Genomic DNA, 15,580 nt, shown 5'->3' on the forward strand with positions numbered 1-15,580 from the left:
CTCTTCCTTTTTATACATTTTCATCTTGAAAATTTTGCTAGTCATTTTTCGACGTCAAAATATCAGCCTGTGCAGCCAAAAGTTAATTACGAAATTATCTATTCAATGAATATATTACCTCGATTACACAATGATGAACTAAACCGGAATATTTATGCAAAAAAGTATTTCTACCCGTTCTCTTTCAACTATTTGATTTACCAACGTTGCATACGACCAGCCCCAGATGCCGCTACTACCCGGACCAACGTGTCTGTGACGCCAATTGTATTTTTTTTTCTCTCACTTCGTTGCACTAGTCTACAGCCTCACCACCGATCGACGGCGTGGCTGGAGCACCACAAGGATAAAAAATATTAAAAACATCTCCAACTCAAACCGCAAGTAAGTAAAATCATTTCGCTATTAATTTTCCAGAGTCACTTGTTGACGTTTCCAAGATAAATTCATTATTAACCTCAATCTCTGGGGTTTTATGTGGCACGAGGAGACCGTTCTGTCCCATTGAGTGTTGCATTGTGATCTATTCATGATTCATTGGAATTCATTGAAATTTCGGGTTTATTTCACCCAAAGTTAATTAGTTCTGCGTTACATGTGAATTATTCCTAATTTTTAATGAAGACAAATTATAGATAAAATGTCGAAACGATAAAATTTCTCAAATGTTCGAGGGCTCATCCTCTGGAACAGCACAACAACCTGTCGTCAGCTGTTGGCAATACTCCCAAAGTAGAGGAAAAGGGATTTATTTCGATGTCGTAACGACCCGCGAACGGAATAAAAGAGGAATTATTTTTCAACAATTGGCCATTGCGAGTGCGTCAATTGTATTTTTAGTTTAGGTTATTTGGGTCACGTAACGAATGTAACGAATACATTTCTGGGTCAAACCATTGATTATTGAGGTAGGTGATGAAACCATTCCTCGTAATTAAAAAAATAATTGAGGGATGACATTGTTATGAGATATTTGTTATGGGGGATTCCAGAATGGACGAGGCACCGAAATTGTACGGGAGGAGACGGAGCATCGTGAGGAGGATCGGTTCTTTCCTTCCACTTAAACCACCTCCGAAAATATATGTGAGCGTGACTGCTCTCCACTCTATGTCCAGTTCGATGATCAATGAAGAGAGTAATGGGGAGGCTGGGAGCCCCAATGATTTTGGGGAGTGAGTATTTTTTTATTGTGATTTTAGGGACATCTCGTTTCTCCAAAATGAGCTCTGACTTCGTATCAGTACTAACGCCTAAACTTTCTCATTTCAACAGAGGCAGGCTGTCCGGCAGTAAACCAGACCTTTTAGAGCCAATTAGTTTCGGCTCGGAGGTGCGTCTCTTGGCCCTAGAGCAGGAGCTCCAAGAATTGAGAACGCAAGTTTCACAGATTGTGAAAACCTCCAACTACAGCAAGACCCACCGTACGTAAAATCCCTCCAACAAAAAAACCGTGACCAATAAAGCAAATTAATTTTAATTCAATTTCAGATTCGTCGATGGCTTCATTATCAAACGGAAACACGACAACCCATCAACCACCACCTCAGCCACCACCCCTTCCCCCACCTACAACCCCACACATTGCGAGACGATCGAGTCTTCAGGATCACAAATTGGAGGACAGGAAGAAGCCCCTGGTAGTGCAAAAATCAATGGGAGACATGCTTAAAGATCTCGACAAAGTTAAATTAAAACCTATCGAAAGGTAAAATATTGAATTACATTCAATGTTCCCTGAGTGCATGAAACTAGAACAGCTAATTTGATAATAGGTCACCATTCAATTGCTCTCAGAAAAAACAATTCATTTAAGGAATCGATGTCCTTCCCCAAACCGATCGAGACCTTCAATATTGAGAAGATAAAAAAAATTATCACTGAAACGTCACTTACCGTTTTAGATCCCCTGGAGGTCGTCCCCTACGCCCAAAAAGGGAAAATAGCCCGTGCAATGATCTTCAGGAGATCCTTCGTAGGAGATATGTTGCCATGAGACAGACACCAGACAGCAGAAACTCGTCCACCTTGACTATTGATGACTCCTTCTGAAATTAGAGGAGAATTTAATACGACAATTTGGTATCAGAAAGTACTTGAGGATTTATTTTTATCAGGGAGATACCTCGAGCATTCCTGGGACCTGAGAGGTCTCTAGTTTATCACATATTTCACAGATGCAGATACATAGCGAGTCAATGCCAAAGTGGTGAAACGTAACACGAGAAATTATAAAATAAAACTCATTGAATGGGATTTTTGAGTAAGAAATACATTTGGGGAAAAAGTGGGGTTAAGGAGATAGGCTCAGAGGATTTGCCGCGCTTCACCACTTTGATGTTGAACTAGATTAGAATGTTCATAGGAAATTCGACCATAGAATCAACAGCTCCTCCCCCTGAGCTAGTCCTAGTATTGTACATTGTCTCGCCATTACGATCATTGTAGATAATCGACAAGTTAAATTGTGAAGCTCAGCCCCCATTTTCTTCGATCATGATTAATTTGCGGGGTAAAATATGCAATCCCTCAGAGCTTATGAACCCTTCCCTCGAACTTAGGCGGTTAATAATAGTTAGGATCTCAACATCGACTTCATTTTTTTTTGTAATTGGAAGAATAACTTCCGATGTTGTGAGGAGTCTCAAGCAATGAAAGAGAGATGTGAACTCTAACACTTGCATACGAAAAATTCACGTGATATTCAATTAACACATTCGTATGATTCATACATATTTTAATTGAGCAATTTAATTTGAATAATTTTTTTCTTTCATCTTAAAACAATTGGAAATCTCTGCGATGCTCAGTGCAGACTGATCACGTCCTTCAATTAGTTAATTAGGAAATAATTGATAAATATAACATGTACAGAGGTGTTTTATACGATGAGGCTTTTACCAACAAATACGATAATAAAACGTTATTGTTACGTAATACAAAAAGAAGTCTCTATGGTAATTCACTGTCTCTTACCCTTCATTGTCTTCTGCCTTTTGAAAATTTTGTTTTGGGTATAATGGCGACGATTCAATAACTAATAGCTAGGATCTTGACGGCCTCTTTGTGTTATGAATAAGCAATAACAACTCGGAAGGACAGATTCCAAATTTGCGATTTGTTACATTAATTTCCGACCGATACTATGAATGTAATGATAATGACAAAAGGCTACCAATAAGTGTTGCTTGGTAATACGGAAGGATGTCATTGTCTTCACGATAATGATCTCTCGCCATTGTATCCTTCCATTTATCGCTTTGGTAGCCTAATTACCAATGTCGAGTGGTCACGTGTCCCGCCCCGTTTCAATAATTCACGATGAGATGTCTCTACTGACTTGGAAAAATTCCCGGACAAAAATTCACTCGAAAATATCGCGGGAATTCCTCCGATGATTGACAACATATCACAGTTGCAATCAGCCCTAAAGGGTCATTGAAGTGTCTGAATCGATTATTTTTATGGAAATCATTGGAAATTGGAATTTATCTCGAGTGAATAATCGTGCGTGACGCATTTGGGACGCGGTAATGAGAGAAATCGATGGAATAAATATTGATGGACACGAGGAGAAATTAGAAATCAGTGAAAATACATGCCTTTTACTTTTCATCTTTATTTCGCATCCATGGGAATTGACGAAGGGGAATCGTATGTGCTCGGGAGACTCCGGCTTCGACCCTGCGATCCCTTTCTGTTTCACATATGTGGCCTTTCAGTTTACAGTGAGGTTATGGTGTTGTGTTTACAAAGATAATCCTCCCAGTTTAATTGTTGAAATAAAAATACGGATGACATGACTGTCGATTTGGAAGTGTCGTAGGGGGTATTGGGTGGGTTTTTTTCTCAGGGAGTGGGTAATTAATTGGTGATCGATCTGTTAATGAGTGTATTGAGTGTAGATCATTATCCAGGGAAATTATCGGTGACGCGTCGGTAAGTGGATGGCTTAATTCATTGAATTAATCAATGGATTAATTATAATGGGTGATGAATTTTAAGTTGCAGTCAAAAATAAATAATTTTCGCTATTATTGTGGGATGTGATAAGATATCCGGCCTATTCACCTGAGAATCGGAATTTTCTGAATTTTGTTTTCAAAGCAATATGAATCGAAAAGAATTGCAAATGAGAGTTATTTATTTTTCCCTTTTTTTAAGTCAATGGGTAAAATATGCAATGGTATTCCCATGATAATCATTCCGATTTTTTATAATCAATAAAAATTGTCAAAACGACTTTCTCATGTGTGAGTAATTAATTATTTTCCATTGCAGTCGGAGAAATTATGGGTCTGCCTCAACTTCCACTGGACATCGAAGTTCCCCCAGGCGTATTATCTCGCCGAGGCGGCGTGATAATCCCCCGGAATGTCCTCCAGAGCATAATCGAGGTGAGTTTCAACAAATGTTCGACTCAGTGCTGCGGCATCAGCACCCATTAATATGAATTGAATTCAGGGATTAATTGTGATGAAGTTTTCGATTCGATGAAACTTGTATTTTAATGCACCGTGAACATTCAATTACCCCCGATAATTGGCAATTTCAACGCTCAATCATCGGCTCCTCTTGCCTCGCGGATTTTATGATTATGGAGATTTGGAATATTGATAATGGGATAGGGAAATTTTTTTTCCCCGCGGGGGATGAGGAAAAGTTTTGTGGAGCCTTCGATTTTATTCGGCTCTTTAGTCGTTAGGGTTGCTGAATAAATGTGAGGGATTTGCTGCAGGTGCGTGAAGTTGCCTTCTCGGATCGATACTGCAACGGACGCACCCCTGGGCTCTGTCGAGACACTTGCGACAAGCCCCTGGGTCCCTCTCACCCTCTCCGTACTGCTGAATCTACCATTAGCGTCACGCGATAGCTTTCGGAATTTAATTCCAATGGAGGGGAAATTTTTTATGAAAATCTATTTTGGTAGTGATAAATTACGCGGGAGGATTCATAGAAGACGAAAATTAAATAACCATAGATTTTAAGGCATTAGCAGAATTCGAGTTATCCTAAAGGCCCCTGAGGATCTACACTTCAATTTAATGGCTTGACTTAACTACAGTAGCCATCTGATTTTAATCCACCAGTTAGATTCACCCCGCGACCTGAATTTCACCCACGATAATAATTAACAGTACAATCTGATTCCAAACCTGTTTTTCCATAAATTCCCCGACCTAAATTTCAATCTCAACCTGAATTTAAGCCATACTGCAAGTCACTATTTACCACAAATTCAGATCTGAACTTGAAAAATATAATTCTCCATTTTGACGTTAATTTATCTGTCATCCTGTCTTACCCCTCGTCCCAATAATGAACCCCCTATTAATGGGGAACTGATCCCAAATAATAGGCCTCACACGATTCATCATATTTTGGTTCAATAAGAGGCTCCCTCTGGCCAACAACCCCCGATCGATCTTTGAACCCTCGAGTGCGAATCATTGACCGACAGTTGGCGCAACCCTCGGCCACTCTCTTTCCGCCAATCAAATCATAGCATTGCAACGTGACAGTATCATCACTATCTCTCATTCTACCCCCGTAATAATTCCACTCACCAAATTCGACAATTTTTCCCACACGTTTGTGTTCCCGAGGGGCTATAATTTCCGGATAGATTGTGCGAAGAGTTTCCGTGGAGTTGAAGAGGATGATACGAAACCGGCTGGATGTGTTCCGGGCACGCAACCCCCGGCGCATGTTTAACCACCTGCCGGTGAGTCAGACGTCAACAAATGTATAGCTTCCACAAATAAAGTATAGAAGTTAATAATCATAGTCAAAATGGGACCGTTAAATCCACCCAATCTGGCTACTTCCATTCGCAGTATTTTTTTCTCTTTTCTATTTTAGATAATAAATAAGATAACGCGAGGACTGATTGGCGATGTTCTATTACGTTTATTCTGCGATGATTGATTCCCTTTTTTGAGATTGTGAAACTCCAATAACTGCACTATCCATATTGCCGTCACATATGCGGACGTTGTATATCCGAGGATTACCCCATTTTATTCTCCAGCGAATCGTGATATTGAAATTTTTTGTGTAGATAAAACATGCGAATGACATTTATTCTTTTTATCTTGATGGAAACGATCGCCGGAAATTCACGGGGAAAGGAATATTTGTCCTTCGATGATGGAATATGATTTTCCCTCCGGAATTTTCTTTTATTTTTGTTTTGTGGGCATAGGAAATTTTTAGAGGCTATTATTGGACAAGTTATAAAATGGTCAGTTCAAAATTAATGGTTTAACGCTGAAGATAATTTAAATATATAACATTACTTAATTGAGAATCAGTTGTATGAAGCCAATGGCCACTGTGATCTACCCGTTGCGAAAAGATTGAGATGACCCTCCCCGTGCGTTTAATACAGTTCAACCCCCGCCGTGGGCCAGTTCACCCTCCTCGCGCTGCGCGGACAGTTCAAATATTGCTGGGCGGGCGGGAAAGGCTGGAATTTTATGATAACTAATTCCGCACTTGCATAAATTTTGCCAAGAATGTCATAATAGATACCCTAGAAAGAAGCTAGAGTCCCTGAATTATCTCTTGCTGCTCATATTTTCGGTGAATCGAACTGATTGCGTCACAAAAAAAAACCAAAAGGTTTCCCAATATTCCGCAAAAAAAAAAATCAGATGGAGCGGAAGGAGTCGGGGGTGGGGTTTTACCTTTCCCGAGAGGTCTTGTCTACCTGATAAACGAGGATCAGGAAAATAGGATTTGAGCTGTGGAACGGGGGAAAGAGGAAGCGAAAAAAAGGAGTGGAGCGATAGTACGGGGGTGTACCTAGACATTTTACCAAGGTTGGAGGTGAGATGCCCGTGGAGGACCATGTTCTTATCTCTGGGGTCCTGGAACGGAGACTGGAATATGAGAGGAAAGGTTATCGGTTAACCCGACGGTGATCAGATAAGCTTCTTGGCGAGAATAACACGTTGCCATCGTACACACGTTCTTCAAGTCTGTGTCTATTCTTTATTATTGAATTGTGAGGAAATTTAATGGGTTATTTTTCGCTGCGGTGGGCCGGCATATGTGTTGAGAAACTGGGAGGATCGTAGAATTGATGGAATTATTGAATACAGTAATCTTCAATTACATTTCAGTAGATGGCGGAGATATGCGAGGAAGATGTCCACATCGTAATCACGTGAAATCCCCAACATTCCGAGGTCGCCGTATCACTCAATCCTCGTCAAGTCCTCAACCGCGAAAAAATCGCTCAATATCCTCTCCTCAAGATTATTTCCTGTCTATCGTTCTTCGCCACAAGTGTATCCGCACCCGAATTAAGGGAAAACGAACCCCCTTCCGTGTCAACAGCAGACCCTCCTGGTGTCTTTTATCAGGGAAAATGAATAGAGCGTCATCGATAAGGCCAGAGAAATTGATAAAGCGAGCCACAGGTACCTGGCCGGCCATTGCTTATGAGCGTGAATCATTAGTAACGGTTCATTAGCAGAGTTGTGTGAACACACATGCGTCCCAGATCAAATCTATTCGGTATCCCGTTCAATTGCGCGTCAAATCAGGTATAATTAAACGCACTCGGTGTCCTCGAGGGCTCGTCAAAAGTGAAATTTTGTCTGTCGTGGAAATTTTGAAGGAGAGGAAAATTCGATCAGCTCCCGTGATCTGATTATTTGGCCTCCGTTGAGGATTGGGAGAGACAGTGATTAATCGAGACGTCAAACGATAGTGAATTTTTTTTTCCACCGCTGATGTGTGCATGCCTGTGGAAAAGAGGGATTCGTACTGAATAGCCGGGGGAAAAATCCCCTGTGTTGGTGCATCGGTGACTTTTGAATCGCCGGATTTCATCATCGGAAAAAAGAGGATGACGCTGACCTATCAGGTTCCTCAGTCGAGCTGCCCGGTAAGGGATTTGGATTTTTTTTCATGCTGGATTTTTTTTTTTTAATCTGACGTGAAAGCGATGTTCAACCGAGGAAACTCGATCGCTATTTTCCACGCAATCTGGTAGCGAAATTTTCAGGTGATTTATTTACACTTTACACTTTAGTTATTTTGATGGAGAGGGTGTTGGGTGATGGGTGATTTTTTCCGGTGGAACTTTCGCACTTGTCCCTCTCATTATTTTTGCGACGATCCGGAGGAGCGTCAGATGCTTGCGAAATTTTGAAGGAGATTTGAGATGTGTATTTTTGCGGTGAATTTTATTTTCAGATCATAATCTAGCAATGTTAGGGGCCAGGGGGGAGGGGACGAAAAATGACATCGAGGTCGTAAAGACGAGGGGAATTTCTTATTGATTGAAAAAAAAAATTCCCATCTCAAGTAAAATATCAATTGCTTTTAATTAATCATGATTTAGTCGACACATGGTGAGACATTTTTCACTCAGACAGTTTGAATGTCTCAAATCAATATGACAAAAACATCTCGCAATTATCTCGACTCAAGGAACTTGTTTTCGCGCTGTGAGAATGGAGAATTGTTTTAACGCCAGAATTTCGTTCCGGGTCGTTAGAGAAATGCGATGAGGCGAGGCTTGAAGTTGGAGACAGTGGAGGTGTGCAGCTGACGGTTTTACGAAGAAAAATAGAATGTCTATCCAAGGGCATGTGAATTATAGATATTTTTCGGAAATAAGTGCAATGAAATATCATCAGGAAGTTGAAAAAAAAAAAATTTCCAACTGCACTTAATCAATGTGCCAACTTTTTTCTCATTTCTTGCGCTGAAAGGTCGAAACTTTGGTAAGATGATGCACGATGACAACCGGAAATGGATTTTTGTCAGTGACGTACAAGAAAAAAATTTTTTTTTTTCTTCTTGTGAAAAAGAGGTGAGGTAGACGTGGATTCTCATCGTCGGCTTCCTCGTTCACGATCAATAACGCCTCTTACCCTGGGCTTCTGGCACCCTTCTGCCAGCACACGGTCTCACTCATCGTACACACAGCGTACAATCGTGCTATTTCAAGCCAAAGATAACTTTTACCAGTGTTTTTTAGTCCTTTTATTCATCTCACATCTGCTTTATTATCCACCCTTCTGTGGAGATGTGGAGCAGTGGTTCATCCAATTTAGAATCTCTTTTACGGTTTTCGAGAAATAAAAGAGGAATTCTAATAGGTCAGAGGGAGGTACGAATAATGTCGGTTTGATTTTCGAAAAGATTTCGTGAGATAACGCTATTTATTTTATGATGACTCGGAGGACTTGACAAATGAAATATCCATGAACTTTAAGAGGCCTTGGAAGTAAAAAAAATACGGAAATGCGGAAAAAAGTCTGCAACATAAATTGTCAGCCAAAAGGTAATGGATAAGTTTGAGAGATTGCTTGGAAGATTTGTTCATTTAAGAAAAATTGAATAAAGCCAACCGAGGGTAATCTGATGGGAAGGAATAATTTTAAAAATATTTAAAAATACGAGGCGAAACGAGCGAGATGATGGCACTCCTAGTGTTCCTTCAAATCACATTCAGCTCGTTTACATCCGGTTTTATTTTCCTCTTTTCTGCCAAGATGTGGAGCAGTAGTGCATCCAATTTAAAATCTCTTTTACGGTTCTTGAGAGATAAAAGAGGAATTGTAATAGGCGAGAGGGAGTTTGAATAATGTCGTTTTGATTTTCGGAAAGATTTCGTAAGATAAGACTAGTTATTTAACTATCATTCGGACGATTGTACAAATATTAAAATAGTCAGGGACTTTGACAGCTCTGGGAGCATAAAAAAATACTGAGAGGGGGTGGTGGGAATGGCCGCGGTAATTTTTCCTCCGAAACTTGAAGTCAGTTCAGTCAGTTCAGGGTGATGTGAAGGGTATGAATAATTTTAGGAATCTTTAAAAATGCCCCGTCGAGGAAGCACGATGGCAGTGCCACAGCCACCTTCCATCTCCTATTTTCAAAATATTCATAAAATTATTTATCGTCTTCAAATGACCTTCAAGTTGTTTTATTCGGTTCTCAGAACGTGAACAAATTTTTCAAGTCATCCGTCAGATTTTTCCACCCTCTTTTCTTATTCCCGAGGCCTCTCAAAGACGGAAAAAAATTGCAAGTAAACAGCTCCCCGAATTTCCTTGTTGTTCGTCAAAACATCAATTTCCCGCCGAAATTTGTCACTTTTCCACCATCAGTTTTTAAATAAAACTCCAGGAACATGATGAACTACCGTAGAGAACTGTCTCGTGAATTTTTCATCACAACAAGAAGGGGAGATTCATTTCGTATGCGAGTGTAACTGGAGAGCAGAAATGGGGTTGGCAAACGCCGCCTGCGAGAATGAGACCAACAAAAAAAAAAATACCCTCCCACTCTGTACTCGGCGTGTCACCGAGCTTCTCCCTGAAATATCAATTTGCATTTTGACAAAACCACCCCCGCCCAGTCCCCACCAGTCGATGAAATCATAAAATGCGGAATATGGCTCGATCAGTACGACGAGATGGCGGAAAATTCCGGGTAAAGCTTCGTGAGAAATTGTACAACTCGTGGGTTGAAATGCTTTTTTGTTACCAATGCGGAAAAAAAGCGGTTAGGGGGACAGACGAAGGGATTGGGGGATGTCAGGGCACTCGAGACGATGGGTATTGATTCGCTGATCGAAGAGAGCACACTCCGCACCTTTTCCACAAGCCAAAGATGAATTTGAAAAAAAATAGAATGGAGAAATGAAAAGTTGGCATTTTTGTGGATGGAATTTCAGTTTAAATTCGGAAAAACATCGATCCGTTTTGAACTTTTAGAAGCTTACATTAATTGGCAATTAAAAATGACAAAAATTGTTTTTCTTTTGGAATTCTTTCAAATTTCGATTCCTCCAAATTGCGGTAATATTACTGTGGTTAAAAAAATTTCTTACGGTCTACCGGGAATTTAAGCCGAAAATGTTGACCCCTATACCCCGTCACGTTCACCTAACACTCAGAATGCTAATTTTTATTACGTCATTTCCATCGAAATCATGAACGTAATGAACAATACAAGTATTTGTAATTCCAAGGTGATAAATACATCTGCAATGACATTGGGATAGTGTGTACACGTGTGGACATTTGGAAGTTGATTTGTATTCCCCCGATGGCGAACGATGATAATCCGGGACAGTGGCATAATTAAATCCTGCGTTGAAATACCCAGTGTAATTGTGGGAATCGAATAATATCCATCAACCAGAATTGAACTGATTCCATGCAAATCAATGAAATTCTTTTTCTCTGTTCGTCGAACCAAACGAGTGATATTGCGATTCCAAGATATCCATTGTCCCCCAGCATTCTGCAGAGAATTAATTATCCGTTATATGGTGGCCTGTTCCCGAATATTCGCCGACCATTATTCGATTTTAAACTCCGTGATTAACGAATTTTCAGTGCATTTGGCAGGCGCAATCCCTCAGTCAGTGTTTGACGTGGGGGAAAATTGGAAGACATTAATATGGCTTCATACTCCATTCAAACTCAGGTAATGGCTTGGGTCAGGTGGACCGGTATTGGAGCTTGTCCTCGGGCATTCGACGGAGATGATATATCAAAGCAAAGCGTCTATTTCTCAACTTGAGTGTCCAACTACATCAAAGGCAGCAAATCCATCTCCGGGTGTTTCCAGGGGAGGCGGAAGGGAACACTCAGTCGGTGAGGAAATTTCAGTTTTTGACAGAATATCATTCACTCGTCTTGCCGAAGGGAATTCCCGTTGGGACGGTTTATTGACGATGAGGAAATTAATTTGTTCAAGGTCAAAAATACACCGACTAACAAATGAAACATATGATTTGATTTTAATCGGGTTTAATTCACATGAAATGCTCCATATTGTTATGCCACAACATAATACACGTATTGTCTGATAAATGGGAGTGTGTGATAATCTTTGCCTCCGGGTGAGGACATTATACTATTTCCATTTCAAAACTACATTAAAAAAAATCTTTATCGTTTTTTTATGACGACTAATTCATTTTTTATGGTTAATTTGATATTCCTCGGAGCAAATAGAAGTTGAAATGGAAAAAAAATCCACGTGTTCATTTGCTATTGCTCTTAAAACATTGAATGGTTAGAGTGGCAATTAGTAAAATTGCAAAGTCGTACATCCCGGACTTGAGCCTTGGCATTTCAATTTTTCCTCGTTACGTTGGAAGTTTCGAGGAAAAAAAAAAATTCAAGCGTGATCGTTGAACTGTTGCAAAGAGCGGGAAAAAAAATAACAGTTGAACATAAACAGGGAGGAGTAGCGAACTCACGTAGAAAGTTGGTTGGATGTGATAAAAATCCCTGACGTCACAGCAATTCCTTCGCGAATTCAACTCTGACGTATCTCAGTGACGCTGTGTGAGATTCCAAACTGGCGATAAGACAGGCGAAACGAAGGTTGATGAAGTTATTGGAATAATAGATCGGTTGGCACCTCTTTATTAGCGTTGTTACAATGGAAAAAGAACTTTTTTTTTTCTGTCGATCAATTGTCTCTTCGAAAAATTAATTCATAGTTGCAAACGATTTGAACTATTTATTCACAAGTCCTGATTGGCAGGGCTTGTGAATAAGGTAGGGGATGAATCGAGAGAACTGAACCAGAGTGGCCAAACAATGGCATATCTATATGTTGCGATCGAATAATAAAAGTTGTGGGGATATCATTCATTTTTGTGTGGACGAGATGGAATTGACAGCCGAATTCTCATCGAGTGGAGAATACGAGGGAAAAAGAGACGCGGTTATAGGGGAAAAGAGAGTGAATATATGCGAGTCGCAATTGCTGACGGAAATGGGGTTACGTGAAGTGCGGCGTAGGAAAGCTCTGAGACACTTTTCTGAGGGAGATCTACTGAAGGAGGAGGGCGCCCCAATTTCGACATTCGGCGATTCGATTTAACGGCGTTCCAGCGGTCGAGGCATGATAATCCACAATGGGAAACCACACGAGACATATATCATGCAGGAGAGGGAGAGACGACGGTGTATTGATCACATGCAATGGGATGATTATAATTTGAAGAAAGAATCAATTCTCAGAATAGGCGACTGCACTGAGAAAAACAATGATTTCATTTTGTGGTTTAACAGGAGAAATAGAAAAATCAAATATTATAAACGTGGAGTGACGGAAGAAGTGTGGGAAATGGTGAAGAATGCCCAGGAGGTAATTTAGGTGATGGTGAAGAGGCCAGTTTCAGCTTCTCTACTCACACTGCACCCTCTAGGAAAACTCACACATAAGTGACTTTCTCTCTTCGGGTAGCCCACTGGGACCTCCACCTAACTATCCACCCCGGAGGCTCTCTCACGCTGGAATGACAACGTTCCGAGACCAGTTAGTAAATATTACTTAATGTTATTACCTGTCGCCATGACACATCATCCGGGGATTAATCGAGAGATGCGATTGGATGTGAAGTTCGTATCAACTTTAATGTGCGACCAGTTGATAATTATTTTTGAGTTCATCTTTTCACCCGATAAATCTTTCGTGCATAACAATGTAAAAAAAATTAAATTTCCTATTCAATCACTGTCTTCCTTCTTCATTAAACTCATTATAGGATAGTTCAATTAATTCGTCAATTACCTGGCATTACTCGTCACTTGCACTGAGGTGACACCATTTGGCCTTTTAACGGCGTTTCCCTGTGCGGCTGTTCACTCGAGGGTTAAGTATATGAAAGGGGGGAAATGCGTGCTGAGATGAAAGTGTCCTAAGGAGCAGCAGGGATGCCCACTTGGTTTTTTTTATCCCTGTATCGATAGCTCTCGACCACTTTTCCAACATTAGCCGTGGACACCCTGAGGCGCACGCAAACCGCATCCCTGCTCTGTGCGTCATAAAATCGGGCTTTTCATTTTGTTGGTGGAACTGCGGAGGAAAAGGGGGAGAGAGAAAGAGAGGCGGAAATATCGGTGATATATTTTATTTAAAAAACCTTGCATTTCGTTATAATCCCTTCTTTTACCCTGCGTGACGCGGAGCTCGACCTATCTCGATGACCTTCACTGCAAATTCAAGTGGATATAAAACAGTTTTCACGTAAATCCTCCCCTTCTGTCCTCCCCTCTCTCTCTCTCATCTAATATTTTTTCCTTCACGACAGCGCCTCGACCTGACGAGTCGGGTTTAGACGGACTCACGATATTTTCATTTCTTTCCGCTGATAAAATGAGATAATGGAGTTCCCCATTATCTCCTTTCAAAAAAATCATCAAAAAACGTCCTCCAAAGAATTGGAAAATTTTTTTTTATCATGCAATTTAAAAAATTAGATCTCATATTTTTTTTATTTGAAAGCAAGACATTTTTACTCGCAAAAATGATACAGTCAGATGGAAAATATTTTGAAGAATAGCTTCACAAAGAAGAAATTTGAAATATCGAGCTCCAAGTGCATGAGAAAAATCGTCGGTATCTTTGCATGCGGTCTTTGAGATAACGTAACTCACCCGAGGTTCTCGCTTGCATGCTAGCCAGTGCCAGAGGGAATGCCTTTTCCAACACAAAGGGGATTACTCATAGCTCGACGTCCACCCGTTGAGTTGTTTGTGTATACATATACTATTCACTATGGGGGATAATCTGTAAACGTTGTACGAGGGGTTGTATATGTACAATTGGTCAACAGTACGGGTACATGTGTGGGATCCGTGTCTCTTTAGTTTTACTCATTGGGTTTCAATCCACTGATACTGGCATGTATCAGGGGATTAATTTGATATTCCAGGGGTAATTTTATCCGCTTTCTTCGTTTCAACTGATCTCCTCACTTTAATGAGAATTTTTCAAACAAATTGCTATCTAAACCGATTAAAATTAGACTGTCACCGTCAACACAGGAATAATTATGTTATTCATTTTGAGAAGAGGATGATAGCGAGGATTACAAGTCGCGCCGTAAACAATTGAGAAAAAATCATATAAAATAAAAATAAAATTAGTCCATTTCGTCTCTGTATTTGTGTCTATATCTCCTTAGAACTTGGAACTTTCATCTCGCCGGCGTTTTACTTTTTTTGAATTATATAATCAGCATTCCCAATGACGCATGCATCTGCCAATTATTCCGGGTGAATAATCTCGCCGCGTGGTTACGCATCAAGTAGTCAGAGGCCCGATAAATCCTGTGAAATAGTAGTAAAGTCACGGCTTAGTCAGGCACTGGGCTGCTCTCCCCCACCTCGCGGAGCGGCACCATATTTTTCAAATTGCAATATTATATCGTTGAAAATAGTAAAAAAGATATTATTGATTGAAAAATTCCTGGGATTAGCGAGATTCTCGAGATAAATCAATGAATACAGTTATATTAAATAAGCCTTGGCATTGGGTATACCCGGGGCTCGGGGCAGCCTCTGATATGTTTGATGCGCGCGCAACAGAGTCCCCAGACAGAATTTTCTACCTTCCCGCTCCTATGGGTTCTTCCATCCCCTTTGCCACCTCGTTTCAACTATCCAACCCGCTATCCACCTCTAACCTCATCTCCAGTCCTCTGGCCATCCCTATGCGCCTCATCGAGCAACGGCTCCCGGGACTCGGGACTACGTTTTAGGAGATTTCGCCTTAAGTACGGGAAATTAAATGCAGACTTGTT

General features: G+C 40.5%; 2 protein-coding genes across 4 annotated transcripts in view; both read left to right on the forward strand.

Moving 5' to 3' along the window:
- The first annotated feature begins 245 nt into the window (after positions 1 to 245).
- On the forward strand, positions 246 to 2,948 carry LOC135165673 (mitochondrial fission regulator 2-like). Of its 3 annotated transcripts, none has more exons than XM_064127190.1 (6): positions 256 to 384; positions 675 to 908; positions 993 to 1,175; positions 1,276 to 1,424; positions 1,492 to 1,708; positions 1,905 to 2,948. In XM_064127190.1, exons 3-6 carry the CDS (start codon positions 994 to 996, stop codon positions 2,050 to 2,052), a joined length of 696 nt encoding a protein of 231 aa, XP_063983260.1. In that variant the 5' UTR covers positions 256 to 384; positions 675 to 908; position 993; the 3' UTR covers positions 2,053 to 2,948. The 3 variants fall into 3 exon arrangements, with proteins under 3 accessions (XP_063983262.1, XP_063983260.1, XP_063983261.1); XM_064127191.1 differs by having other exon boundaries at positions 265 to 384; positions 636 to 908; XM_064127192.1 differs by lacking the exon at positions 675 to 908 and having other exon boundaries at positions 246 to 384.
- A 413-nt stretch (positions 2,949 to 3,361) lies between these two features.
- LOC135165656 (uncharacterized) overlaps positions 3,362 to 15,580 on the forward strand; it is a 36,319-nt gene continuing 24,100 nt past the window's right edge. Inside the window, exons 1-2 of the mRNA XM_064127153.1 lie at positions 3,362 to 3,939; positions 4,282 to 4,397. Of these exons, the coding sequence (XP_063983223.1) occupies positions 4,293 to 4,397 (105 nt within the window). The 5' untranslated portion in view covers positions 3,362 to 3,939; positions 4,282 to 4,292. The remainder of the gene's footprint in view (positions 3,940 to 4,281; positions 4,398 to 15,580) is intronic.

This window comes from Diachasmimorpha longicaudata, chromosome 8 (assembly GCF_034640455.1).
Source record: "Diachasmimorpha longicaudata isolate KC_UGA_2023 chromosome 8, iyDiaLong2, whole genome shotgun sequence".
NCBI lineage: Eukaryota > Metazoa > Arthropoda > Insecta > Hymenoptera > Braconidae > Diachasmimorpha > Diachasmimorpha longicaudata.